Below are 26,854 nucleotides of genomic sequence, written 5' to 3' on the forward strand. Positions count from 1 at the left end.
AAAGCCTGGCCTGACCCGGTCCATGAACAGATCAGATTTAATCCCACGTCTTAGCTGCAAGCATATAGATAACCTACCAATTTATGTGCATTTGCTCCACTAATTAAACTCATTCTTTATTGTTGGAGTTGGATAACTGTCATTAACTGTCTACCTCGCTAGTCAACAACCCAACAAACACTGAGTGTGGAAGTGGAACTAAGCCCATTCAAAAAACAGAAAAAGTTGAACTAAAGTTTCATCAAGATACAGAGGTGAAGAGATCGAGGCAGAGCACACCATCCAAGCTAAATGATGACAAATAGAGCAATAGTGTTTCGTTCCTACGTAGTGCTAAATGAGGACAAATAGACCAATAGTGTTTCGTTCCTACGTAGTTTCATGTGGATGAGTTGTTTCCGTCAAGATGTAAAAATAAGTTAGGTGGATTAATTAAGTGTTATTTTCTAAAATACCCCTATAATTTTATGAATCTATTCAAACCTATCCCATAATTTGCATTTTATTAAAATATCATCTAGAGTAGATGTGTTAGGATAAATAATTATGGGGCATGTCCTTGAACATTTTTTATGATAATGTTATTATTTCCAAGTGGTAAAATAAACATTTCTTAATAAAAAAATGGTTAAATAAGTAGATTATAAATTATAAAAAATAATTTAGTAAAATGAAAATTATAGAATAGGTTTAAATAGATTGATGAAATTATAGGGAGTGTTCTAATAAATGGCCCATTAATTAATAAACAAACAAATTGGTGCCATCTCTTTGCTTTCTTTGTTAATCAGGTAACATCCTAATAATGAGTAATGGGCACTTACGTATCCACTTAACAAACAATACAGGTAAGTGGTAACCGCTTGATGATCTTCACCACCCAACAGATGTATCCATTCCAAATGCAAGAGAAAATTATCCATTTGCCCATAAGGCCTTATTTGTCTATAATACAATTTCATTTGCTTTGATACAAAAAGTACAGAAGTGCAAATGAGTTAGAGTCCAATTTTGGTTTAATTTCGTTATAGGCTTCACTTTGTTTTGTTTGTTTATAGTGCAGAAAAGCAGAACAAAGTAAAATCAAAAACAAAATTAAAGCAAAATTTGCAAAATTCTCATTTGCACTCCCATTCATTTGAGTATCCACATGCATTGTAAGTTATAGGAATATAGTATGAGCTAAGTTGTTATATTGTATATTATATGCATTCAACTATATATATGATAGTGGAAAGACATGATATGGGAAAAACTTACAACCAATCAAATGACACTAGTCAAGGTTTTTAAAATTGAATCAGACAATAAATCGTTCAAGAGTCCAGTTCTCGGATGGAATGGTTTGACTGTTCGAACCGAACGAATGACTTGTTCTGACAAAAAATAAAAGACAATTAAAAAAAATTAAAAACAGCCAAAAACTGTTATTCAGGTTAATGGTTCGAATGGTTTGACCGTCTAAGTCAATAGTTCACTAACCAAATCAATGGTTTTTGACCACTGGGATAAAATGGAACCGGTCAAATAATCAAATCCTAGTTTTTATGGTCCAACCGTCCAGTCCAATTTTAAAACATTAACATTAATAACCAATCAAATGAATTTTTATCAAAATTCACAGGATTATGACTGATCAAAATTTTTCCTATAACACGTCTTTCCCGCATCATAAATTTTCTCATATTACAGGCATCCAAGCATCTTGAAAGATACAAAATAGTACAACACAAAAGACAATCAGCTGCTTAATCTTTCCATTCTTACGTTTGATTTGTAGATAAAGTTCAATCTCAGGCATGACGACTCAACAACTCCCAATGAGTCCACCGAACCACTTAATAATAATAATAATAATAATAATAATAATAAATAATAATAATAATAATAATAATAATAACAATCCCGATGCTTCATCATGCGAATAATTTAATTCATTTCTCTCTTCGCAATTTTGCATCCTACTCATTTATGTATTTCTCCTTGTCTTGCATGTGCCCCTCAACTAAAATCAGTATAATTACTCTCTTTCGGATCCTTTCGACGAGTCACCAGTCACCAGTCACCAGTCACCAGTCACCAGTCACCACCACTAGTTGGATTGTCGGTTGGCTTTATTTTCAATTTTCAAAACATTAATCGCAAGTGTGAATAGATTGATCTTTGAACCAATAGCCACGTGGCAACTTCCGAACTTTTCATCAATCTGTCAGGAATATATTTAGTATTTGGAATATTTTCTATAGCATTTCATTTAACGCCCCGCACACGTGTGCATTATTTGAAGGAATGTTTCCTTGGTAGTTAGTATTATAACTTGTGAGAAGAATGGCAAATCATATTACTAGAAAATCAAAATATCAAATATAACAATTTTTAACGCTGTGTTTGGTTTGAAGGAAAAAGTAAGAAAAGGTAAGAAAATCTTTATAAATCTTATATGAATTTCACTACCTTTTCCTTCTTTTTCTTACCTTTTCAGTCAAACCAAACATATAATTGGTTTTCTTACTTTCTTTTCTCTTTTTATGGTTTTCAAAACCGAATCAGAACACACCGGATGGTTGGGTCAGAAAATTGGGAACCAGTCAGGTGACCAATTCTGTTTTATTTTAGAACCGTTATTTTTTTCAAAAATTATTGATTTGGTCAGCAAACCACTGACCTGGACAGTCAAACCGTTCGAACCATTCAACGGTTTGACCAATTTTTTTTATTTTTTATTTTTTGTCAGAATGAACCATCCGTTTGATTAGAATGATCAGACTGTTTGACCCAAGAACTAAACCCCTGACCGGTTCATTATCCGGTTCAATTTACAAACGTTGCCTTTTTTTAGTGCAATTAGAGAGGATTAACAACCCTCGTTTTCGTTGTCAAGAAATAAAAAATGCAGATGATGCAGCTACTAGGACATTACAGCCAAAAGGGTTCCCATCCCATGTCCTTCTCTTGGTTCCGTGAAATGGATGTGCATAATTATTTTATTGTTCAATTTTGATGCGTTGTGAAATGGATGGACTCGAATCGAAAATCACTTCGAGTCAAAACGCACGATTTGGTGGGTTTGGTGACGATTTTTTGTCATTTATAAAATTTAGGGCCATTACGTGAAAGAAAATGAAAACTAAACGTATTAGAATAAATTACAATGACCCTCTTCTAGTATGGGGTTAATAACAACAAACATCCTCTAAACTTTAATTTTCAACAAAAACCCCACTGAATTTTCAATTAGGTTCTACTTGGTTTTAAGGAAAAAGTAGAGAAAGGAAAGGAAAGGTAGAGAAACCCACATATACAAAGTTTGTAAAAACTTTCCTACATTTCCCTACTTTTTCCTTTAGACCAAAAATAGCCTTAGCCATAAATACCTCTCGGACCATTAAATTAGATTATGTAATTTATATTAATTATCAAAATGCCTACCTAAACTTCCTTCTTTCTTTTTTTCTCTCTCTTTTCTTTCTTAAATCCTAATCGACAAAAAAACACCTCTATTTTCTCCAAACGAAACCAATTAAAATTACAAGAACTAGAACAAAAAAAGAATTTTCCAAAATTTTCAATTCATTTCACTCACATGAATGTCTCTTATCATCTTAAATTTTAAAAATTATCCACACCTTTCTCCAATAAATCAATAAAACCAAAATAAAATCATAAATTTATACCTGTCAAAATGAAAACTCTACTATTTCATTTGAATATTTAATCTAACGTGAAATCTATAAGGATCTATTAGAACAAACTAGAGGGTTTTAATGTTGATGATGCGCGATTTGATTACTCCCTGCTAAAAGGCAGCTCAGATGTCGGTCTAAGTGTCTAACACGTGGTCGGTCGAACTTCAAGAAAAACAGTATTAGAGGTCCCGGGGTGCTTTACCCGGTGTGGACACTCCAATGCTTAAGTTTAAGTTAGCGAAGAGTGTTGTAGCGAGCTAGTTTGCTTGTAAGTATGAGAGTATAAGAGTTAAATCGCACGTACCTTGCGAGGCTAAAGGTGATGCCCTTATATAGGCGAGCTGTCGTAGGCCTCAAGAAACATATCCGAGATCTCCGACTCACGTAACCAGGAGTCCGTTTTGCACCCAAAGATAGACTTTGTGTGAGCTGATAAGGCTTATCGAGTCTGTTTGACTCGGGCGAGATAACGATAAGGCTTGCTAACATGCGGTATGATCTCAGAGAGATTGGAGACGGTTGGCTAGCTTATAGAAAAGGGTTATGTGACACCTCAACAGGTCGGGACACCACAAGCTGCTCAGACCTTGGTATTAGCCGAAGTGTCCAAGGTGCCCGAGCTGACCTGGCCTGGTGAGGTGTTCAAAAATGTTGAAATATCATCTAATCATCAGGTCATTTCACGTCTGTGCGTAATAACGGATCGAGCCAAATTACCTCTCATCAAATGTTATATTTAGAAAACTAATCAAAATCATAAATCATTTAAATAAATAATTAAGAGAAGGATAATTTGGGGGTTTAAAAACCTTTAAACAATGAGAATCTTTTTCGAATTTAACCGACTGAAGTCTAACGAAAGAAAATATTTATTACAATGTGAAAGTTCAAATACGCTTTTTCAGGGGGTATTTGTCACTGACTCGTGGCAAAGGGTTATAGTCGAACCCTGTAATAATTCTTCATCTTACAGACCGGTCAACTCAGCACCTCGTTTTCGTGTGTAACATGGGATTTGTGCATCGTGTGGGACCCACTGTATTGGGACTGGAGAAATGAATTCACTGCAAGAACAGATTCACGGTGCACGGGAAGCTGTGAAGCTGTTTCTCAATTGGACAGTTTTGATCCAATCCGATCCACTCCAATGTACAAATAGGCCATGTCAAATTTAGTTCAATGAATATTTTAGATCATTTTGGATCGTCTAATCTGTTTAAATTTATTTTAATTTAGATTGGTTTCAATTCAAACCCGCGATCATTGACACATATTATTAGAATCAGATATTGACTTAACCAAATTCAACCCAATTCAATATAAATTTATTACGAATGGACCCGGTCCAATCAAATCTAATAAATGTTTTGGACCGGATTGGTCGAATTAAAGTCTGTCCAATCCGTCCAAACAGTCCAAAACCGGTCCATTGACACCTTATGGCCTTATCCAATACGGAGTTGACCAACCCGACGCTTAGAAAATAAGTTAGTATTGCTCCAGTCCAGTCAAATAAATTTCTACGACTATAAGTTGCGTGTCTACTTCTGCCATCCTCTCTCTCTATCTCCCGTTGAACATTTTTACAATTATTTCTTTTCTTCTGTTATGGTTGGCTTAATATGGTTGGGTACGTCATCCTCCATTCCTCCTGTGTCTCTACAGCATCAGCAGGTGAAGCATTCTCATCTCAGCCATTGTGTTGGTCGAGGAAGTAACCGATTAACATGGGTTTTCCGAGACTTATGACCGGTAATTTAGCCGAGGGGAACCACCACCCCATACCCCCTGCCCCTCCTCCCTCTCGTTTGTCCATATTTCGCGGGAATTCTCTCTCCAGCTGACGATTCCACAATTCATAACCTCCACTGTTATATCTCTTTCATCAGCTCATCTTTATTCCTTTTTCTTTTTCTTCATTTTGCCTTTTTTTTTTCCTTGTAAAATTTTTTAATAAGATTTCTCGTTTGTTTAATGAATCCCCATCGTCATAAAAAATCACAACCATTTGAGTTTTTAATCCTTATTTCAGTCCTGGTATTAGTTGCAGTAGGTAAGGCTGATGATCTCTGGCGGCAATTTCATTTGAAAAGGATGTTGGGCTTTAATGACAGAAGGAGACAATTATTAGGTAGATTTCTGTCGTTGGGTTCTGTTTATCGTTTTCCACTTTTCCTTCTTTGGAAGCCTTTCAACATAACGGGTTCTAGGTTCCATCGCTGAGATGATATGTGCCTTTCTCTGTTTCTGTTAATCCATCGAGAAGATGAGACATTCATCTCGGGATGGGTTTGTCTAGAACTATATATTTTTAGTCTGTCCTTTTATTTTTAATTCCAAAGCTTGTTAATAGCTGCTATTAAATAAACAGGGGAAAGCATTTTCAGAATGTCTTGCATTGGGGAGTCATGGCTTTGTTCTGTTTGTCCTAATTTGAGTCTGTAAATGCTACAAGGGGGGGAAGTAACTCTAATGACCTTTTGTTGCAGACACTGGAACCATCATCGTTCCAAGAGCTAGCCTGGTATTAACCAGGACAGACTTGCAGGCATTCTGCAACTTCAGGGAGGGAACAGCAGAGGTTTTGATCGTTTTGTCGTAATTGTGACAAGGGAAGAAAGAATGACAGCATCTACAGAGGATGCCGCAGAGAAGAAGAGCGTGTTGGTGGGCATTCGAATCGACGGATATAGCAGAGACTTACTTAGCTGGGCCCTTGTTAAAGTCGCTGAACCAGGAGATCGCGTGGTTGCAGTTAACGTTTCTCGAAATTCAGGTAATGGTGGTTATTGTCTTCTGTACGATACTTATTGGGAGAAGTTTCATCAGCTTATTTAAACCTGAGAATTTTCAATGGCTTAATCTCTTCAGATCCTCACTCCAAAGATAAGTCCTCGCTGGATGATTATCTGCAAGTTTACAAAGGCCTGTGTGATGTGAAGCAGGTATACCATTTCTATAATTCTGTTTTCATTGTATGAATTTGTTAAGTTCTAATGAGCTTCACCATTCCCATTTCAGGTTGATCTCACAGGCTATATCTCGCGGGGGAATTCGGTTAGGAAAGCATTGGTGAGAGAGGCCAAACAATGTGCTGCCATTGCAGTAGTCGTGGGGATTAACAGGCATCATGCTCTCGGGTAAGTGAATCTGTTGAGGTTTTTTCCTTTTCCTTGAAGTAGTTTGATTTATGATCATGGGAGTCTTCCTCCTTTCCTGAGCAGAAATTCTTTTTTTCAGGGGTTGGGTGTCAATGGCCAAGTACTGTGCCAAATGCTTACCGCCGAATACCGCCATACTGGCTGTCCACAATGGGAAGGTTGTATTTGAAAGGGGTTCGACAAACCAGCTTACAGGTTTGAACTTGATCCGTTCTCTCTATGAATTCAACCATTTGGACAGATTTCGGCAATGAATGAATGTTTTGTTTTTACCCCTTTTTTCAGTTGGCCTAAAAGGAGATCCAAGGCCGAGCTTTTATTCAGTTAATATTTCCAGGCTTAAGAAACAGCCTTCTTTAGTAGACGCAGAGGAGACGGAGATTGAGAAACCCAGTTTGAAAGATTGCAGTTTCAGTATTTCTCATGAATGGGATGAACCACCATCGAGATCATCATCTCTTCGTGTAAGAGATGTGCCAGAATCAATGCCTGGTTGGCCCCTCCTTCGAAGAGCTGTTTCTGCAATTCCTGAAACTATGAGTGATGCTGAAGCTAGAAAAATGTCTGTTGTCCAATGGGTAATGAGCTTACCAAATCGATCCCCCCCACTCACTCCCAAGACCCAGATTGGTTCTGAGAGTGATAAAGAAGAAAATCCTTCTGGAAGAGACAACAGCAATTGTGTGGATAAGAGTCACAGCAACTGCTTATTAGCTTGGGAGAAGGTTCCCCATGAGTTGGAGCTTCTCATCAGGACAAACTCTCCAAGTTGTAGATGGTTCAGCCATAAGGAGCTCAAGAATTCAAGATCTCAGTTCTCATCAGGTTCAGACATTCATCGAGTATAAGGCTTAATTATATAGTTATAGTTTTTGTTTTCTTCATCTGGGTCTCTTTCTAATTATTTGATCATTTCACCAACAGAACATCTGATCGGGAAGGGAGGGTGTAACCGCGTCTACAAGGGCTGTCTTCCCGACGGGAAGTCAGTGGCAATAAAGATCTTGAAATCATCAAAAGAAGCATGGAAGGATTTTGCCTTGGAAGTAGACATCACATCTTCATTGAACCATAAACACATCACACCATTGATTGGGATCTGCATAGAAGACAACGATCTCATCTCGGTTTATAATTTCTTCTCCAAGGGAAATTTGGAGGAAAATCTACATGGTAAAAGCTTCTGTTACTTGCTCCACCTCTCAAATAACTGTTCAATCTAAAAGTTTAAGCTGTTAGGTGAGGTCCCTGAATAGGTTTTTATTCTTTAGACAATCACAGGCCCATCATTCCTTGTGCTTAAATTTAATTAATTATAATGGGATAACAACTTGGTCAATCAAGCTGTGATACTATCTAAAGAAATCGTTCAACAAAACTTAAACTGTTAGGTGAGGTCGCTGGATATGTTTTTACTCTCTGGCATGCTCTTCACACGAAAACCCATCCGACTATAAGCCCACCCACACCTTGTGCTTAAATTTAATTAATTATAATGGGGCAAGAAGAATTGAACACTAAACCACATAATCAAATAAGCTTTGATACCATCTCAATAAACCCTTCAACCAAAAAATTTAAAGATGTTAGGTGAAGTCCAGGATTTCTGGTAAACTTTTACCTCATAAAATGATGGTGACAGGAGTTTAATTCATAAATCAGGTACAAAAGATGGAATTGTACTGTCTTGGGAGGTGAGATTTAAGGTGGCTGTTGGAGTTGCAGAGGCACTAAATTACCTACACAATGATTGTTCTCGGCCTGTTGTTCACAGAGATGTCAAGTCTTCAAATATTCTTCTCTCTGATGACTTGGAGCCACAGGTAGTTCTCTTTCTCTCTCTCTTACCAGATATACAGTGCTCTACTAGTTTGAATCGTTGCACAGAATTTCAACAGAAGTGGTACCATTATCATGCTGTGTCTGCAACAGTTATCTGATTTCGGTCTTGCTGTATGGGCACCGACAACTCCACCTTATTATGAGAGCCACAGTGATGTAGTGGGGACGTTTGGGTATCTCGCACCAGAGTACTTCATGTACGGGAAGGTTAGCGACAGAATAGATGTCTACTCCTTCGGTGTGGTGCTTCTTGAACTGATTTCTGGAAGAAAGGCAATCGGCGGTACAGGGACTACTCCCATGGGACAAGAGAGTTTGGTCATTTGGGTAAGAGTCTACTTCAATTTAAGGTGGTGTTTGGTATCAATTCATCAGTGTTACGTTGGAAAAATCAGTGCTCCGGTCCAGAAAACATTAACATGTTTGAAATTGTTTTTCCATAAAAAATGGTGCTTCAAACTATGTCGTGGAAATTGAGAAGGCGTGGAATTCGATGTTTTCTCAATTTGTAGCTTGTTGCTGCCAATAAAGATATGATGTGACAGTGATATGGACTTCCTATAATGGGTACTACTGTTGAAAACAGATATGGAGCATTAGTACCAGACAGAAGATGTTGCTATTGCCCTAGAAATGTTTTACTTGCAGCAACATCTCCAAACAAAAAAAAAGACAATGTTTTCTAAGAAAATCGTATTATATATGCAACATCGATTCCAAACATATACTAAATTTAGGATATATTTGATATCATCATGTTTATCTTGAAAATCGGGACAAAATCTGATTTTATAGATGTCTTATAAACTAAACAGTAAAAAAGACCCTGAAAATGAAAGATACTATTTGTAACATTTTTTTTTTTCTGATAAATGGTATGGCTCTCACATAAATTGAGAAATAGATTTATTAAATAAAGGGCTCAACCAAACATCTTTTTTGGCGTTTTTCTCCTTAAACGCCTGATGCTCTAAAAAAAGCCCATCAATACTAAACACCATCTTAAAGAAAGATTTCGTCACTTCAGCCTTTCACCTCCAAAGGTCCATTTACTAATGCTTTTGGACATTCCAGGCAAAACCAATACTCAAAACCGGGGATTTGGAAGGATTAGTGGATCCTAATCTGGAAGGAAAATTCGACGAGGCTCAGATGCAGAGAATGGTTCTCGCAGCAGGACTGTGCATTACAAGGACAGCTCGTCTTCGTCCCAATATGAGTCAGGTATCAGTTTATTCCTTGTCAATGGATGCATGGTACATGAATTGTCTCTCTTTCATGAGCTGTATTAATGTTATCTATTTTGGTGCAAACACACCAATGACTTTGTGTAGTACAACTACAACCTCTTAGTTTGATCTTCATCTGCATTATAGGGGTTAGGAATAGGAATGGCAATGGGGAAGTTTAGGGTTGTCAATGGGTCAGGTCTGAGTTGGAACCAACTAAAACCGGAACTGATCTGATAGGAAATACTGAACACTGGAACCAAACCAGAACCAATAGGATCTGTAATTTTCAGACCCAGAACCAAATCGATCAATTCTTGGGAATTTGATTATAATAATAATAAATAAATATGTTTAATATATTAAATATTATATATATATATTATGTTATTATATAATTTATATATATATATATATTATGTATTATATTAATATAGCTCGGGTTGGGTCTGAATCGGTTTAGGATTGGGTGGAAGCGATTCTCAACCAATAATAATCGAGACACTATATCAGGACTCAGTTCCAGTTCCTAGAACCAGAACTAGTCCAATCAATTTGGGTCTATCAGGTCCATCGGGTCGGACCTGACACATTGACTGCCCTAGGCAGGTTTGAGAAGGGTTTTGTAAATTCTAGACCTTTTCCATTTCCCTAAATGTCCTCATTTATACCTGCTGCAGAACCCATGGTAGGTTGGATTTTGAGAATCCAAATCCTCTTCGCATATGAAAATGCAAAACCCCCTCTCACCCTATCCTTTCTGCATTCAAGTGTAGCTTGTAGGGTGGATTGGGTTTAGAATCCGAATTTAATTTCATATTATTTCTTGTTATATATAAGTAATAAATAAATAAAATAATATGAATAAATAATAAAATTTGCAATTATTGGATTAATACATATAAAAAATACATAAACTTCTGATTATCAATATTATTAAATTCAACATTTAATACATAAAATTTATATGATTTCCAATTATATATGGATTGGAGAGGGTAGAATTTATCCTTAATACCATATCCTACCTATACTCAAAACCTGTCTCTACCCCAAAATTCATGGGGCAATTACCCACTGGGTAGCCCTAACTTAAATGAGTGCAGATGTTAAGGCCAAGAAAAATTTATTGACTGGCACGTAACATTTAACTACCAATTTTGATTTCTGGAGACAAATCTTTTTAAGCTCCATGTCTCCACTGTTGAGATTTGGGAGTTGGAATGTCTGGGTAAAGAAAGAGAAATGACACATAATTGGGTGTCACCTATGACAGATAATGAAGCTTCTAAAAGGGGACAAGGATGTGGAGGAGTGGGCGAAATCCTGTGGCAATGTTGGGACAGAGTGGGATAACCAAGATGATGAAGAAGTTTATCCGGAATCAAGTGCTGAGTCACTTCTAGGCCTTGCATTGCTTGATGTGGATGATGATGATGTCACAATTACATCTTTCAGCAGCGTGGACCAAAAGGATTATTTGAAGGGACGTTGGAGTCGTTCATCTAGTTTTGATTAGCTTCAACCTCCAACAACGATTCTCTCTCTCCGTTTAAACAAGTTTTTGTCTAATTTGTAGTTTTGTACATTTGAGGAAAGAAAAAAAGTTGGACCCAATAGTGGGTTTATATTACACGCATCAAGATCCAGCTCTGTAATCTGTTTGTTTCAATGTAAAATTAATTACTGGAAATTTTTTCAGGCTAAAATATTTGGAACTATATTTCCCCATTTACAATTAAAATTAGATCAGAACTAACTGGAAGAGGTTGAATACAAATCTTTTACTGTGAAAGGATAGAAATATTTCAGTTGTAAAAAGTTTACATTTTACAGAAAAAAAAGCACAGCATTAAGAAATAAAAAAGTTGCGCTGGCTTAGGGGAATCCCACCAGCTGCTTAGAAGTTCAAAAACTGCTCCAAATCTGATTTGCCTCGTTTAATAATAAATTAATAATTAATGTGTGTACATATTTTATATGTGACAGTTTTTTATGATTTGAATCCAATCAAATCTAACATTAACAGTTCTAATTGGAGTTCACATCGCCGTCTCACAAGGGGCCGCCCCACAGCACATCCCCACAATGTATTGGAAACATTTTCCGATGACGATATCATCAGTTTTGGTACTATCATCGGGAGATATTCCTAATACACAGCAGGGATGTGCTGTGGGGCATTGTAGGGCGGAGATGTGATCTCTTCTAACTGGACTCTACCGCTATGTTGTATCCCATTATCATACAGCGATTGACACCAAGCTTTACCCCTCCCAACACCCACCCAACGACCTTGTCCCTACCAAGAGAAATGCTTAAATGTGTAATCACCTAAGCTTGTAGGAATACTCCTGTTCTTTTCTAGACCCATTCAAATGTAGTGTAATTGGAGTTTAAAATGTTTTATGACACACATTGGGGTGATCTCATCTGGTCATGTTGTTGAGTTGGCTTAACAATTGGTTCAACCTTAGCTTTCTGTGGGTTAAGATGATTATTATATTTATCCTTTTGAATAAAAGCTTGAAAATGAGAGTTTATATCTGCTGACCACGACACATTACTGACCACACGCATCCTGCCACACATTACATCAGAAACAATGGAACATTGGTTGTACTATAAAACCGAAATTCCCGATGTATAGTTGGATGCGTGTAGCCAGCAATGTGTCATGGTCAGCAGATCCATACTATGAAAAATGATACCAGCTTAACTTTAAGAAACAATTAGAACATGGTTTTGAAAACTGAATCAGACTGAATGGTCAGACGGGTTGACCAGGGAACCAGTCATGGTCAGATAACTGGTTCCGTTTCACTCTTAAACCACTTTTTGATGAAAAACTGATGATTTGGTCAGTTGATCCATTGAACCAGGCGATCGAACCATCGATCCAGACAATGATTTTTGGCCATTTTTATTTTATTTATTTATTATGTTTAAATCGGAACGGGGAATCTGTTTAAACCCAACGGTCAGACCATTCAACCTGGAAACTGATTCCCAAACCGGTTCTGTGTCCGGTCTGGTTTTTAAAACATTGGTTAAAAGATAGAAGCATGGGTGGAAACCAATAGATAACACAATTTCTTGGTACTGCTAGTTTATTATGACCCATGCATCGTAAGGAATGTTCCCGGTTCATAAAATTGGGGCTTGCCTAAAATAGAGCCCCTTTTGTATCATTTCATCTTTTGTTACAAATCCACCATATCACTTCCCACACCAAACCCTCTAAAACTTTGCACATTGGCTATTCCAATCCACCATCCGTATCGTTCACTATTTACATACATTCTCCCGACAGTTCACACTGATAGCCAATGTCTGAAAATGGGAGGCCTTAAACAAAGACATCAATCTATAATGATTGCATATTCTGGGTTTGAGAATCAAAACCTTCGAACAAAAGTTAAGCAACAACAACCCAAAAAAACAATGATTCGCTAAAAACAAACGCACGTCTGAATCTAATAAACTTCCTATTCTGAAAATGCGGATTGAAATTTCCATTGAAACCTATGAATGAATGAATGAATAAATAAACAAAAAACAATGTCTTTTTGCAATGGAAGAAGTTTGAGTGTTTCTGTATTTCTGAAAATTATAATACAGGGCTGGATGCAGAAACAATCAAACTGCTAATTCAAGTCAAATCTAAAGTCAATTAGGTTGGCCCTAGAAAGTAGAAACCAAAATTGCTCTCCAAAAATAAAGCACACCGATAGGCAGAACGCAGAAGGGATAAAGAACATAAAAGAAAAGGCAACACCATACGATACTACGACGCATGCAGCACAAAAACATCATTGAAGCTGCAAATTGAATATTTAATTTGCTTTATATACTGATGACATAAAGAACGAGTTGTGCTTGTGCAGTGTATAACATGAATTTGATCTTTCTTTTCCCTGGTATCAATTGGAAGAAGATGAATTTGCTCTTTCTACAAGCAAACAGTCCGCCCCCTCCCATTCCTTCCCAATCCTCAACATCACCTCTGCCCAAAAACTGTAACGATAACGAGCTGGAGAGGCTGGAGCTATGCGCATGGCGCTGTACTGGTGTAAAACCACCCAGATGTTGACAATATAGAAACCCCAATCGCCAACAATTCGTCTCCACCATCTGGCCAAAATCAAAAAACCTCAAAAAGGAACTGTATATGGCAATGCATATACATCCACCTCCGGCAAGTAACAGGCCTGCGGCCATAGATCTGAGCTTCCACGACACAAACTATCACTATCAACCTTTACTCTCTTTGCCTCGTGCCTGCCATGGGGCTTCACTTCAAAGAGCCAGTCTTGATCATCAAACTCGGCATACTCTCTCTGAATAGGTGGTGGCACCCAATTCTCAACCAGGTCCCTGTATTTTTGTAATTCTTTTTTTATTTTATCTCTTTTAGGGACGCCGCATGTAGAAGATGGGGCCTTGTCCTGGGCAACAATTCCAATGCTGGAAGTGGAGCATGGCAGTTCTATACTGGAACTTGAAGCCTTCACATGACTATTTTGCACAGCAGTAGCAGTCTCGATTCTACACGAAGAAGAACAAGCTTGCTCATTTCCGGATCTATGAGTAACTTCACACCTCCCTTGTGCAACAACATCAGACCCTATAGAATTACAAGAAGAAACTGCCTTGCTGGGTAATGCTTCTGGCTCCTTGTGTTTCATCAAGGGCAACCTAATTCGCAGAATGCTCCCTTTACAATAACAAAAAGAATTTCAAGAATGTCAGCGCCTCCAAGAAACAACAAACCCCATTAAGCACAAGTTGTAGAGAGTGGATAAAAGAAACACACTAACCGTTGTTTTGGCTGCCATCAGAGGGCGAGCTAAGCCTTTTTCTCTTGTGGCTGTTCCCGGTGCTGTCAGAAGAGTCATAGACGTTCTGAGAAACAGCAGCCTGTCCATGATCTTCAGTAAGGACACTCTTCTCCAACTGTTCGCTGTCATCTTGAATGTTCTTCGGATGCTCTCCCCCCTTCTGATCTACTTTGCTCTTCTTGTGCTTCTTTTCGTCATTATGCTTCTTCCCAACCTCCCCCTTGTCCCTGGTTCTGTCTTTCTCCTTCTTTTCTTTCTTTTCTCTCTTCTTCTCTTTCCTTCTTTCTTTCTTAGCCTTGTCCTTTTCTCTCTGGATGTCATAACACCAGGGTAACCATCATTTTGACATACCAAAGCAGCTAGACAAAAGGAAACAAGGCACAACCAAGTTCATGGAGAATACTTGAAATTTCAGGAGAAAACTAAGCTTATTAAGATGCAGCATAAAATCAGTTCAGTTCATTACATTAGGTATTTAGAGATTTACAAGGACTGTATATCCCATACTCCATCCTACCACAGAAAAACTATTCAAGGAGGATGACAAGCAATCCATAGTCAAAGGAGTAAACACACAGTTTGAGTTTAAACTACACTGTTGCAAGACAGTAGGTGCTGAAATCAGAGTGCAGAAAATATTCTAAATTAAGAAAAAAAGAAGCTTTATTCAGCATCCCAATAACTTGAGACCTAAATAATTAGAATCTATTTCACACATGGTTACGATACACTCGATATACGCCCCGTATCGGGCGTATCGTATTGTATCTTTTGAAAAAGATATGCCCCGAAACACCTGTCCACCTGTCCTGTAAACAGGTGTTTCGGAACCCCACCTGCTTTTAATAAAAAAAAAACCTATTTTTAGCTTCCTTAAAAACCAAAATTTGAAAAAGAAAAAGTGTGTTGGGTGTTTCTATGTACCGATACGATACTGGTATTGGCAGTATCGTATCGATACTTTGAACCTTGATTCCACAAAATTAAGCACCACCAAAAACTGAGGTACAGTGGCACAGCTAGTGAGCCCGGGATACCACTTTGCACAAGTCAAAGTAGAAAACTTGGTAGTAACCCAAAGCCATTGAATAGACTAGCATTCCTAAAGCCCCAAACAATATGATCTCAAAGTCTGAAATTCTTATTTGGTCCATTTATTCCTTCCCTGCATCACCATGGCCAACAAATCAACTTCAGAAAATATACTTCTGCTGGAATAAGACCTGCTTGGGAGGAAAAAATCTACTCATCGGACTTGTTTAACTTCATAATAGAGAATGTGAAAGAAATAGGCTACAAGGCTGCAAAAAACTGAAGCAGCTTATAACACAAACTTATCCTTCCTTCTCATGTTTCTGTGCACATCACATATCAAAAAGGTCAACAGGCCAACACCCATCCAATGCCTTTGGACTTTGATCATGGAAATATGCACTCAATATAGGCAGCAAGAAGACAATGCTAACATCTTCAACCCTTCTAATAGCCCAAAAATGTTGATGCCACTCAAAAGTCCTGCCAAAGGCACTATTTGCAGCTAGTAAAGAGATAAAAGTGACCCTGGATAACATAAGATGACTTGTATGCCCCACTTGTATTCAAGCTTACACTACTCGGCCAATTTTTGGTCTATCATCAGACACTCTACTTCCTTGATCCCACCATTTCAGTAATATTTGCTGGAATTGAGGTGCATTTTCAACACCCCTGGCTCCAACTCATTTTTTATGGACATAGGATATTTTCTTTGACACTCCTTGATTTCATATTAGATCCAACACCCGTCCAACTTCAAGTATAGATTTACAGAGGGCCATACAACCATAAAGCTCATAGAAACCCACAATTAGAAACCAATGATGTCATGAAGCTTGCTGCAAACTAAGAAGATCCCGTCCTGAATTCGTATTTATCAAAACCAATCAAAAAGTCAATCCTCTTTAGATTGGGAATCTATAGATTCCAACACTGAAAAAGAATTAAATGTGCAGAAAATCCAGAGTCACTGAACCATAACCTGCATGCACCTCCAGTTGCACAAATCCTGTTTGTATTCACAAAGTCAAATTAAAGCAATCACACCCAATATCAAAAATATAAACCTGAAACTGAAAAGAAAGCTAGTGTAATGCTTTCTCAGGCATGCTAACCAGAACCTGCAACTCATTTATAATAAATGATACATTAATACATGAACCTGAGGCATACACAACAAAATGAAACTGGCATTTCAAATAACATAAACATCCAAAACAATGCCTTGCCAAAAGTTGCGGCTCTATTCATGAAGTTCCCAGAGCCACCTGACTTTGATATTAAGCTAAGTTTCCGACAATGCTATAAACAAGAAACAGCAAGTAATTGTTACACATATGCCTGTTTACACTCTGTAATAGGGCCAAAGTAAGATCATCTTTTGATTACACAGAGAATTGACAAGTAACTCATTGGGGAACCTTGGAGTTGCAGTATTACAAGCAACCCTTGGTAACAAAATTGACATAATGCCGTGAGATACAGCAAGTACTCAGAACATAAAAGTCTGGATATGGTTGCATGTCAAAAAACTTGGTTGGTTGGTTCCCATGTGGCATGTTAATGGGACTGACTTAATTCACACCCTTGAACCAGACAAATAGTAGATACCAATGAATAAAGCTTGGACAACATCATAATGTGCCATCAAAATCACTTCGATTGAAGTATAAAATGGTAGTACAACAGAAAGTGTAGGTAGGAAGAATCCTACTCAAATATATGAAACAAGGCATGTTGAACGTTTATTAAGCAATGAACATGCCCACTTCAGCAACAAGAACAGGGTATCAAATTGCCTTAAAATTAATATTCTAATAAACGCAATAGCATAGCTCTTAAGTTTTATCTTGTAATTAACATTATATAATCATGAAAGAAACCTTATATTGATTTTCCTTTGTCTTAAATAAACTTCTATAACTTATGCACAAGGATAAAAACATGTAGAAATAAAAGGCCCCAACAATGAGCCAAAAGATCCCGAACTTTAGTATCATATGCAACCGATTCAAATAACCACACATCTCAAGCTCTACAGATAAAGCACACTCTCCCTTAACCAAAATCATCCTTGTTTTTTTATTTTCTCTATTTTAAGAGATGTTGAAAGAAAACCATCCTGAAGTCTGTACATACTCCGCAAAGGCCAAAAATAAATGGGTAGGAAGTAAGATCTTCATTGTCCTCCTGAGTTCAAAAACACACATCTATGTAGATCATCCATTACATAATTAACCAATTGCAAATCATATATTCAGTGTACAAAAAGGATAGCCGAGATTCGATTCCAATCACGTTTGCGAACCGAAAAAAGCAGTCGAGCATAAACGCAAAAATCAACACTGCATGAATGCTCAACAAACCTTAATCGATTCAGTTAGAGCGTCGGCACCGTTCTTCCTCTCATACCCAGGTGGAGGATAAGGAAAGCATCGAGACATCGTTCAGGACGTAACAATACAATCGCCTCAGAATAACAAGAACAAAGCTTATCAACACTGTGTAGTCAACCACAATCTTCTGCTGATCGTCTGCAAGAGGGAAAGTTTGGGCAAATTTTCTCCGTCCAGAAATAGATGCAATCAACCCTAATAACAAAAAATTCTAGGGGTTAAGCTCGTCTAGAAAAAACGCATCGGACCGAAAATCCACCGGAAGATCATTCAAATAGAGATCAACAGAAATCTTGGCGCAATAATAGAAGCCCTACCAGGGTTAGGGTTTCCAAATCGCGAGAGAGAAAAGATATATGAAGAAACACCTTGGTATTTTCCCTGGAATGCCCGACTAGGGGTATATATAGCCGCAAGGTCGTCCCGCTTCTTACGGCACGCTCTGTTTTTTACCTTTTAGCCCTTTCATCCCACAAATTCACAAAACCTGCTGAGCTGAAATCCTTGCCAGGGCCCAAGGCTGCAAGTCGGGCCGGATTGGGTGGGGCTCGGGTTAACTCTACTTTGGGCTGGCCCGATATCTCTACACTTCTTTACCCAATTTTCGTATTTCCTAAATTTAAGCGATGTACTTAATTTCTTCGCCTAATTCTTTTTAATAAAAAAACCTAACTAATATGAGCCCTATCCCATATGTCCATTGAGCAAACATAAGATAAAGCGTGTGTTTAGTTGCAATGCAAATAAATTTAAACTGATGCAAAATCATGCTAGTGTAAATGATTTGAGTGTAAATTTTGACTTATTTTTATTTTAAATTTTAGCTCATTTTGTTTGATTGCAGTGCAAATGAAGTAAATTAAGACATGAAGCAGAATAAAGTAAAACCCAAATCAAAATTACACAAGAATTTGCAATTTTTACATTTGCACTCTCATGCATTTGTACTAATGCAAATAAATTTACACTGCAACAAAACACAACCTAAGGGAAAATTTTATACCCAAGTCCAGAAAAAAAAAAAAAAAACTAATAATGCCACACACTCTACCCATGTTTATGGAAGTGATACCAATACAATCGTGTTCCACCTAGACCTAGACCCTTGCGAAAAGAGCTAAATGGTTGTTTTCTCTCACACCATTAGCTCTCCCAAATGAAATTGGTCATTCGACTTTTATCCATTCTTCCTTCCTGCCCTCTCTCCAAAACCGAGCCCATATTTCCTCTCTCTCTCTAATTAGCATGAAGAATGACATCACCGTCAAGTATTTATTCCTTCCCTTTGCGTTCCTAAACTAAGGGTGTCAATGGACCGGTTTTGGATTGGACTCCACCAGTCCAAAATCAATTTGGATGAATTGGACGGACCAACAAGGCATATTGGATCGGACCAATCCAATTCAAAATATTTATTAGATTGGATCGGACTGGTTTCGTCCATAATAAATTTATATTGGATTGGGTTGGATTAAACCAATATCCGGTCCATTGATATAAGATAAAGATATAGGTGACAATGAATTGGGTTTAGATTGAAATCAATCTAAATTAGAACAAATTGGACTGTTCCAAAATGATCCAAAATATTCATTGGATTGGATTGAACCTGGTCCATTTATAATAGACTCACATTGTACTGGATCCGATTAGACCAAATCTAGTCCAATTGGCACCCCTATCTAAAACCAAAACATAGGTATTTTGGTTTTCACTTTTCATCCTCTGCCATGATAGATCGAAATTCTAACTAGTTAATAGCAGTGGGTTCACAACCAATGGTGGGAGAGATACATCATCGGATGATTGGTATCGATTGCTTGCACAAATGGATCAAATAATAGTAAGAATGATATCAATTGGCTTTCTAGTCCAACATTTCTTCCTCTTAATGAAATCAATTGCCTGTACATCTAATAACAGTAGAAATGCTGATGAAGTTGAATGATTTCAGTTGGTTTTCAATCCCACTATGTTGTCGTTCATGCAGTAAATAGTTGGCTTTCTAGTCCAGAAAAGGGTTTACCCCTGCTTTTCTTATCTGTACAATCAAAGGGGCATAATGCCTGAATTCGTCTAGTTTACATCCTATTTTGCTAATGAATACAGTTGAAGAACTGTGGTATGCTGAATTTGGGTCGTTCTTCATCTAATGGTGATGCTTACAAGATGGCTATCCAAGTAGGAGAAAAGCTTTTGAAAGATGTATCAAGGTGTATAAAGCAAGCAACCGTTGAGCAATCATCTATATCATTTGATGGATCTCTTTACATAGATCTTGATGGTACACAAGTTGAAACTACTAACATACAAATTCAAGTATTCTAGTTCTACGGGAGATGGGCTTGTAAAACATGTGAAAGGATTTAACCACGAGTTTTCCAATGTGCACTCCTCAAAAAAAAGGTCAAAAAATGCCTTACAGAAAGTGATAGACAAGAGAAAAAGACCAAAGAAGGACCAATCTATTGAAAAATGCACTACACAAGTATTTTCTAATTTATTTAATTTGATTTCTTTAGAACTTTACTAATTGATTATTGTTGCTTTAAGCATGTAAAGATGGAGGGAATTTGAACCATTTAGCCAATAAGAATATGACAAAAGAGCAAGAATCTAACCACTCTATAACATCCACACAAGTATGGAAATTTGATGAGGTTAGGCATCAAAATTTTCTAAATCTTGCATTGAAACCCTTCTAAAACTCTTATAATATAAGGCCAAAGGTTTTGGGAAACTATTGCAAGTAGAGGTGAATCACAAAACACTATTCCAAATGTTATTCATGTAAGCTAGTTGTGGGCACCGGAAAGTGACCCACTTCGTGGCTGAACTACTGGAGTCACCACCCATCATAGTAGAGAAAGGGAGTGATGGGACTCCCGGTGTTCAAACTAAATAGCTTTTGATTTATGGTGACTCCGTCATCAAAATAAGGCAATCCGAGTAACCTAGGAAGAGGAGAGGGAAGGTGTTAGGCACCCCTCTCCCCTGTCACAGCGAATGTCACTTCCTCTTAACCGAAATAGCAAGGCTGAATTCAATCAAACAAGTAGCAGTTTTTGAAACACTTAACAATACAGAGTGAAAAATGCTCTAGAAAACTCAATTTTGCTATTGAATTTGGTGATAGTTTGACCTATCTATCGGCTACCACCATTATCAAATATTTATTTATTTATTTGTTCATTGGTTTCTAGTTTAACCACAAAATGCTTAACCAAAATTGATTTAATCTGAACTCATTTGGTATCATCTTCCCCGACTCCCAAGTATTCATATTGGAAGCCAAATGGAGAAAATCTACATGCTCTCCAAATTCCATGTGATACTATACAAGTTATGGGAAGTAAGGAATAAATGGATCTTTCAAAAGAAAAAAAAATCACCCCTTGAGAATCATTGAATCATCCTGCAACATCCTCGAAGAATATCCAGAAATTGCAAAAGAAGAGAATGAGCACCTTGACATAAGGTCAAATCCAGTCACTCCCTCGTATACCTTGTTCACAGACGACTCATTTGATGAAAAATCAGGTCATCCAGAAATTGGATATGTACTCAAGAGTTCAAAATCAAAAGCAATCTAGGAAGCACAAGGAATAGCATGCAAAGAAAATGGGAGCAATGATGCAAAAATTAGAGCTCTAATTCAAGGTTTGGAATCAGCAATCCGTCACAATTGCAATCATTTACTGGTTTGCTTAGATACTGAAGGACAGGTCAAAAAACTCAAGAACCATTCTCTTGATCGCTCATGGGTGGATCAACTTCACTAGGGTACCATTCAAGCCAAGACACAACACTTTCAGTCAATAGAATTTGTATATATCCCTCGTACAAAAAACAAACTAGCTCACGTCTTAGCATACAAAGCTTGTTTTCATGGAGAAACAGAAAGACACCATGTTCTAGATTATTCTGATGTACAAGATTTGAATTAATAATTGAACAAGAAACTTTACCAGCAAAAAAAAAATAAAAAAAGTATTCATATTGAAGGCCAATGAGTGTAACAATATTGGATTCCCCCCTTCATGCTTCTCTTGGCACCAATCAGCTACTGTTCATCGAATTAGGAGAGGGGCAAAGACTTGGTTGAGTTCGGATTCAAGAGTCACAATTCTAGAAGCACCAGGGCACCATTCTCTTTCGTATTGAGCTTCAACGAATGGGGTGGTACTGGGAATTTCCCGTCACACCTTTCCTTTAGTCAATAACCTACTTGGGGAGGACGAGAACCCTGATGTCTATCACCCCTAAACCGTTCTAGCAATTTGTTTCAGGCAACAGAGAAAATAATAATAATAATAATAATTGATGCAGCACGATCTGGGCACTCCTAGCTGGCTGAAACTTGGCTCCTAGCTGTAGCAGATGGCACCTGAGATGAAAAGGAACGTGAAGGGTTCCCGGGGAGCTCTCTCGGCGGGAACACTCCGATGGCTAAGTTAGAACTCTGAGGAAAACTCAAAGAAGACACAGAGAGTTAAGAGTGCTGAAAGTGCTAGCTTCAATACCTTTGCTTCGTGAGGATTGGGGTCCTTTTATATCGGAGCTCAGTCACATCAGGCGTAACCGCCACTGCCCTAGCCGTTACTGCCAGGGCTGGGGTGGCAGGTGCAGGCTGCTGCTGCAGGGTACGGACTCGTCAGGCATGCCATGCTTTTCAGAGACGGAAGGCAAAACGCCACCTGGCAAGGGATGTATGCGCTGCCACCGGATCCGACAGGTACGGATGTCAGGCAGATCTCCCCTGCAGGCTGTCGAGCTACTGTGCACCGAACCACTTGGGGCTGGTTTGCCTCGGCACCGAGGTGCTCGCACCGGAGGCGAGCCTTAAGCAAGTACGAACAGGAGTCTTGACAGTGCTGTCCCGAGGTGTTTCTCCCTCGGGACACTTAGCCAAAAGTCGGGGTGCTCCCTTCTTAGGAAGGGAGAGCTCGGAGTCCCTTAGGAGGAGCTTGGGTCTCAAGGGGAGCTCGGGTCCCTTTGCACGGGGGGAGCTCGGGGCGCTCCACCCTCAGGCTCGAGGCGAGCTGGGCCTTGCTTCTCGGCGAGTTGTCACACCCGCCGAGTCGTTTGGTCGGGCCTCGGCGAGCTCGTTACGCCGAATTGTGGCCAGGCTGTCGTGCTGAATTGTCACTTATGCCAAGTCGCGTCCACGTGTCCCCGTGTTACGAGGTCGGGCCAAAACACCCTACATCAATAATAATAATAAAATAAATAAATAAAAGGACGAAGGGAGCTTACCTACGTGTGCAAATGATTCATAGAATGTGTTCCAACCAAGGGATTCTAAAGGAATTCCGTTGTGAACACTAGGATTTCAAAAGAAACCCTCTAAACTTCTCTTGAGACGTTGGTCTTAAGGGCTTCTAGCATGCCGGAATCCAAATGTTGGAGATCATAACTGCCATATGGACTGTGAGCAACGTCAATTAAAGGTGGAAGAGGTGCAATTTGGAACATTCAAAGCTAGTTAATGGCGACCACCCTTCTCTGCAATGTCGAGCTCTTTCTTTTTTGTAGTTTCTAGGAAGAATGAAGGAGAAGAGGGAGGCTCGAAACAAAAAACTCCCACCTTTCCTTTTTAGGTAAAAATGAAAGGGGTTTAAAATAAAAAAAAATTATATTCGGATAATGTGGCAAGAAAATTCGAATGAGGGGAGAGGGTCCATTTTCCTAGGTTGATTCGATGCGTTGGGTCCCCATATACCATCCCCTATTTATAGGGTTTAGGAAGGGGTATTTTGGGGATAGAAAGATCCAAAAGAAGTGCAGTTTGGGTATTTTGAGTGTTTTCAAGGGTAAGATAGTCCAAGATGTGTGGGTTTGGGGGTATTCCGAGAAGAAAGGTGTTGTGAGGGCATTTTAAGGGTTTTAGGGGTAAAAAGGTCCAAACAAGGAAAATTTGGGGATATTCCAAGAAGAAAGATGCGTTGGGGTATTTTGGGTATTTTAAGAGCTTTCAAGGGTAAGATTGTCCAAAATGTGTGACTATGAGTTTGAGGGTGTTTGGGAAGGAAGGTGTTGTGAGGGCATTTTGGGTATTTTAAGGGTTTTTAGGGGTAAAAAAGGGTCCAAACAAGGGAAATTTTGGGGTATTCTAGAAAGAAAGGTGTGTGTGGGTATTTTGATGTTTTCAAGGGTAAAAAATTCCAACAAGGTAATTTTAGGGGGAATTTTTGGGAAGGAAGATGTGTAAGGGGTATTTTGGAGGGGGTTCTAACAAAAGCTATAAAGGTTTTTGAGGGTTTTGGACTCGTTGGCAGGGTCAATTGGGTCTAAAACGGTCTACATCTAGAGAATTTATGAGATCATGGTCCTTGAACAACGAGAATGGCTAAAAAGGAAACTTACTTCAATCAAGGGGCCAATGGTGGAGCATTGAGATCTTTGACAAGCGGGGGTTTTAGGGTGCCTCGAGTCTCTAGGGAGTGTCGGATTAGTCGGGTGAGGTGTCTAAAAGAGGATTTGCAAGTTACAAGGGTAAATGTTTACTTTTGGGTGCTAACACTAATTTTCTTCTTTTATGGTTTTAATATAATCTCTCAAAATGTAAACATATCTTCTAATATGTGTTACAGGATTGGCGGTAGAATTTTTACACCATGCCCTCACCACAACAGTTCAAGTATAATCATCCTGCATCATTTATTATAATCTTCACATACAAGTAAGTGGTATTTGGATTTTTTTAAATATAACCATAAATTATTTTCTTTCACATTTTTGATTTTTTATATATAAGTAAAAGTACCAGGAAAAGTATTTAGTGAAACCATATCCACTAGATCTCATCCAAGCCAGGTGATAAAGCTTTTCTTAGAAACTTTATATTCCAATTATTTTATGTTTTTATGCAACACTAATAAACTATTATGTGCACATGCAACAACCATCATGGATTGGACCTTATCAAGACCAACAACTAAAGAGAGGACGGGTGTCTTAGGCTATTATGTTCATTTCAGGCTAGCATGTTGCCTATCATTTGCTAAAATGGATATTTTGTAAATTAAGATATTTAGATTTTTGTAGTTGAACTGAAAACTAAAAATTATTATTTTTTAGACCCTTTTGTATTAGATGTATAAAGGCATGATTTCAATTGAGTCGCATTGCATGTACATGCAGATATTTAAGATTAAAAAAATTCCAACTTACAATTGTCCTCATAAAAAATTCCAAAATGGATGAGATTGTTCTCAACATGGAAAATTTGAACTCACAACCATTTCTTGTTGCTTAATACTATCTTCAACATCCAATAACTGTGAACCTAAAATATCTATCACTATTGCATGCTTCAACAATTGCAAACCCAAAAGTCTATAATACAAGATCTTGAGCAAGTCTTGTTGACCCTAAAAATGTCATTGAAATTCTTAATTAACCCAATAGTATTTAGGATTTAAAAAGCATCCATCTTGACAATTTCTTGATGATTCAATAAGACCAATTCTTATTTTGATACACCAATTTCCTACTAATTCTAACATTAGTACTTTTAATATTTGAAAATTAAAAAATTCCTCCTACAATTGGGAAAGCCATAAAATATTTCAATGTGGCAATTTCTCCAAATGAAAGTAACCTTAATCATAGTTGCATATTTGGAAATATTTCACCAAATTCCACCCTTACTTATTCGGTTTGTCAATGGCATGAATGTTGGGTTCATTTCCAAATGTTGGATAGATCCAACATTGTTTCATTTATATTCAGATTTGAATAAAATTCAAAATGTTCATTTCCAAATGTTGGATAGATACAACCTTGTTTCATTTATATTCAGATTCAAGCAAAATTCATGTGTTCATTTCCAAATGTTAGATAAATCCAACATTGTTTTATTTATATTCAGATTCAAATAAAAGCTTATCTATTGGATTTAAATTGGACCAAAAATAGCTAGCACTATTTAGAAAAGACAAATTTTTATCATAGTACATTTCTAACACAACCATAAATATTAGTTTCTTGGTCATAATACATTTCTAACACAACCATAAATACTAGGTTCTTGATCATAAAGCATATTTGAAAAACACATATCCTAATTGCTAGTTCTTGAACATATACAACACAAGAAATCCAATCATAAAAGTAACAAGCAAAGCTTGTCTAAGTCAAATAGTAACCTATCAATCTCTTCAACGTGGGTTTCTACATATCCTACATTTGTTGATGACATGGCTTCATTTGAAGTAGTTGTGGGAAATACCCATACAAAATAGTTATAGCATACCACTTTGTCTTTCTTTTCCTGAATACATGTAAAGTCAAGTCAATGCATTCAACAATCACAATTGTCATTACAAACACATAAAATATACAATTCGAATAGTACTACTATATTATCGGGACAACTATAAAACAATATTTGTGGGTTCAAAGATGTCTCCAACACGTGGATTACACATTTCTTTCCACACTCACAAAATCTTGACTTGTACTCCAATTTCTTATAAAATGTATCTTAAGATGTTGATTCAGAACTCATTTCTATAGTTATAAACAAAAGAATTGGGTTAGATGTATTCTTAGATGTTGGTTGGGAACTTATTTCTACACATCTCAATATTATGTATATGCATATCTACGATTCTTTTCACAGTTTTAAGCTTGTTTTTCCTATGATCTTGTGTAACTAAG

At 37.7% G+C, this 26,854-nt stretch overlaps 2 protein-coding genes across 5 annotated transcripts; one reads left to right on the forward strand and one right to left on the reverse strand.

Moving 5' to 3' along the window:
• Positions 1 to 5,240: 5,240 nt before the first annotated feature.
• On the forward strand, positions 5,241 to 11,641 carry LOC104604253 (kinase with adenine nucleotide alpha hydrolases-like domain-containing protein). Of its 3 annotated transcripts, XM_088889306.1 has the most exons (12): positions 5,421 to 5,438; positions 5,731 to 5,817; positions 6,176 to 6,462; positions 6,558 to 6,631; positions 6,708 to 6,826; positions 6,927 to 7,042; positions 7,133 to 7,672; positions 7,772 to 8,020; positions 8,510 to 8,670; positions 8,780 to 9,016; positions 9,764 to 9,913; positions 11,195 to 11,641. In XM_088889306.1, the coding sequence occupies exons 3-12, from the start codon at positions 6,309 to 6,311 to the stop codon at positions 11,435 to 11,437; spliced, it is 2,043 nt and encodes a 680-aa protein (XP_088745432.1). In that variant the 5' UTR covers positions 5,421 to 5,438; positions 5,731 to 5,817; positions 6,176 to 6,308; the 3' UTR covers positions 11,438 to 11,641. The 3 variants fall into 3 exon arrangements, with proteins under 3 accessions (XP_010266829.1, XP_010266827.1, XP_088745432.1); XM_010268527.3 differs by lacking the exons at positions 5,421 to 5,438; positions 5,731 to 5,817 and adding an exon at positions 5,241 to 5,360; XM_010268525.3 differs by lacking the exon at positions 5,731 to 5,817 and having other exon boundaries at positions 5,321 to 5,438.
• Positions 11,642 to 13,484: 1,843 nt separating this feature from the next.
• LOC104604255 (uncharacterized) lies at positions 13,485 to 18,617 on the reverse strand. Of its 2 annotated transcripts, XM_010268529.3 has the most exons (4): positions 18,508 to 18,617; positions 18,161 to 18,385; positions 14,739 to 15,069; positions 13,485 to 14,635 (listed from the first exon to the last, which is right to left on the reverse strand). In XM_010268529.3, the coding sequence occupies exons 2-4, from the start codon at positions 18,236 to 18,238 to the stop codon at positions 14,073 to 14,075; spliced, it is 972 nt and encodes a 323-aa protein (XP_010266831.1). In that variant the 5' UTR covers positions 18,239 to 18,385; positions 18,508 to 18,617; the 3' UTR covers positions 13,485 to 14,072. The 2 variants fall into 2 exon arrangements, with proteins under 2 accessions (XP_010266831.1, XP_088745298.1); XM_088889172.1 differs by having other exon boundaries at positions 18,161 to 18,563.
• Positions 18,618 to 26,854: the final 8,237 nt, after the last annotated feature.

This window comes from Nelumbo nucifera, chromosome 6, assembly GCF_055504915.1.
Source record: "Nelumbo nucifera cultivar China Antique chromosome 6, China Antique-T2T, whole genome shotgun sequence".
NCBI lineage: Eukaryota > Viridiplantae > Streptophyta > Magnoliopsida > Proteales > Nelumbonaceae > Nelumbo > Nelumbo nucifera.

Bases quoted from the DNA above. Each gene is read 5' to 3' on its own strand.
- LOC104604253 (XM_010268527.3), top strand. From the start codon at position 6,309: ATGACAGCATCTACAGAGGATGCCGCAGAGAAGAAGAGCGTGTTGGTG. The intron at 7,043-7,132 runs GTTTGAACTTGA...CCCTTTTTTCAG, and splicing joins TTCGACAAACCAGCTTACAG to TTGGCCTAAAAGGAGATCCA. The intron at 8,021-8,509 runs GTAAAAGCTTCT...TTCATAAATCAG, and splicing joins TTTGGAGGAAAATCTACATG to GTACAAAAGATGGAATTGTA.
- LOC104604255 (XM_010268529.3), bottom strand. From the start codon at position 18,238: ATGTCTCGATGCTTTCCTTATCCTCCACCTGGGTATGAGAGGAAGAAC. The intron at 15,070-18,160 runs GTTTGTTGAGCA...TATGACATCCAG, and splicing joins CTCTAACTGAATCGATTAAG to AGAGAAAAGGACAAGGCTAA. The intron at 14,636-14,738 runs GTTAGTGTGTTT...GTTATTGTAAAG, and splicing joins TGATGGCAGCCAAAACAACG to GGAGCATTCTGCGAATTAGG.